Consider the following 2146-nt stretch of genomic DNA (forward strand, 5'->3'; position numbering starts at 1 on the left):
CTTCACTTTCCAATCGATATTATTCAGCATATTTTCACCGCATTGTCTTTTTTTTCCCTTACAAACGTGGGAAAGACATATATGGAATGCGGGAAGGGCAGACATTTGACATTTGTCATCCACATATAAAGTATGAAATGATTAATATCAGACATAGAAAAGAAACCCTAACACCCACGCTTCACAAACGGTTTTATTGGCTCTACCCCCCTTTCTCCCGCCACGCATGTACGGGTTAAAGGAAACCAAAAAAGAGTCGGAAAGAAAGTTGTTTGTAGACGGGTTTTTTATGCTTTGATAATTTCCGCTACGCGATCTTGCTATGTGTATCTAAAAAATATGCGGTACACGAACAGTCTAGGATTGTTAAAACCGGCTTAAAAGGCAGTGAAGCTTAACATAACCTATTGTCTGACGGTTGACGTTGGCGGACGTTGTCGGATCATCATGTCTGCGTGGAACTACAGCGGCGACAACATTAACATCGTCTATGTAGCCGGTGCCGTGGTCGCAATATCCGTTTTAGCTGTCGTCGTGAAGAAAACGAGAAAAAGGTAAGTTAACTTGTTTAAAAAGATATTGACGTGTTAATGATAGAAACTCATTGTTATTATTGACGTGTTTGTTTTCAGCGACTACAAACATTGGTTTTGCTTCAATGACTTTTTGTGAAGCCAGCCGTGACAAGTGCAAACTAAACTGTGTTTATTATCCGAATCGCATAAAGACATACGCACAGTGATATATATGGATAAAATATGATGATTACTTCGTTATATTACTTATAGCTGTATTGTTATATTGGGATACAGCGTGATAAATGACAACTAATATCAACATATTTAATATTGTAGCACATGTAAGTAAATAACATTGTAAACTAATAAACGAGCAGAAACATCAATAAATAGTAAATAAATAAATAAATATTTAATAAAAAGTGATTGCATAAACCAAACTTTTAGCTAGATTTGAAGAATAAATTAAAATTTAGTTTTCTGTGATAGCTATTTTATTGTTTTATTTTATTTCTTCTTTTTGTTTTTGTTATTATTATATTTTATTTCCTCCTTTTTTTCTTTCGGATGTCACGTCATATTTATATTTAATAATTAACTATTCAATAACTACTCAATTCAATTCAATTTAATGTATTACACAATACCAAACAATCTGGTCTCAGCATACACCGTCGATGTAAACATATTTACTCTAACAATAACTCTCTATTTATAATATGGGTTTAATATTATGTATATTCCACATTATCTTTAAAGGGACAGTCATGAGTTTACAACCATTGTAAAATGTTTCCGACCAATAGAGCCTTTTCGATGACGTAACATACAAATTAAATACACTTTCTCATTTAAAATATCAGTGTCTGTATTTACAAGGTGTTTGTTGTTGTCCTAATGCTAGTAGTAGCCCAGGCCGGATTTTACCTCCCAATAATTTCGTACGTACAAAAACAAATAAGTGTCACGAATTAAAGTAAAAACTGAGTGCTACAAACATTAGTATACGACCGCAAACACATTCGATATACAGACACTGGCATTCTAAACAAGAACATGTAATTAGTTTGAAATAGCAGTCGCCAACAAGGCTCTGTTATCTCAAACGTCGTAAGCTGGGATTCCTTTTATCCGGTTGCGTTTGCGGCTCCGTTTGCGGTGCGGTGCGGTGCGGTTTAATCAAGCCAGCTTGTTCCGGGTGAGAGTGGTTCCATTAGTGCGGTCCGTTTGCGTTTAGTTATCCGAAACCACATGCGCTTATTTCAATCGCTGCGTGGGGCGTTTCATCCGTTTCGCCGTGCGGTAATTTTAGAGGAATCCCATGTGTAATCCCCCCCCCCTCCCCAAATTTTAGCCCCCCCCCCCCCCCCCCCCCCCCCACGTGTAGATTAGTCCCTTTAAGATATTGATTCCGGCCCCCATACCTTACATTATAGACACTTCTGGGTCAATAAGGGGGGCGGGGGGGGGGGGGGGGGGTTGGGGAGAAAACACAAAGAAAGAAGAAACATTTATACCCATGACGCTATTTTAACACGTTACAAGGATACATTAGAATATCGCTATCACACATGACATACAGATAGCATCAATTAGCATACTAAAGTACTAATCAAAATTATACCCAG

The 2146-nt window shown here is 37.5% G+C and overlaps 1 protein-coding gene across 1 annotated transcript in view; it reads left to right on the forward strand.

Moving 5' to 3' along the window:
• Positions 1-217: 217 nt before the first annotated feature.
• Positions 218-2146, forward strand: part of LOC121377435 (failed axon connections homolog) — an 11616-nt gene continuing 9687 nt past the window's right edge. Inside the window, exon 1 of the mRNA XM_041505418.1 lies at positions 218-554. Coding sequence (XP_041361352.1) covers positions 448-554 — 107 coding nt within the window. The 5' untranslated portion in view covers positions 218-447. The remainder of the gene's footprint in view (positions 555-2146) is intronic.

This window comes from Gigantopelta aegis, chromosome 7 (assembly GCF_016097555.1).
Source record: "Gigantopelta aegis isolate Gae_Host chromosome 7, Gae_host_genome, whole genome shotgun sequence".
Classification (NCBI taxonomy): Eukaryota; Metazoa; Mollusca; class Gastropoda; order Neomphalida; family Peltospiridae; genus Gigantopelta; species Gigantopelta aegis.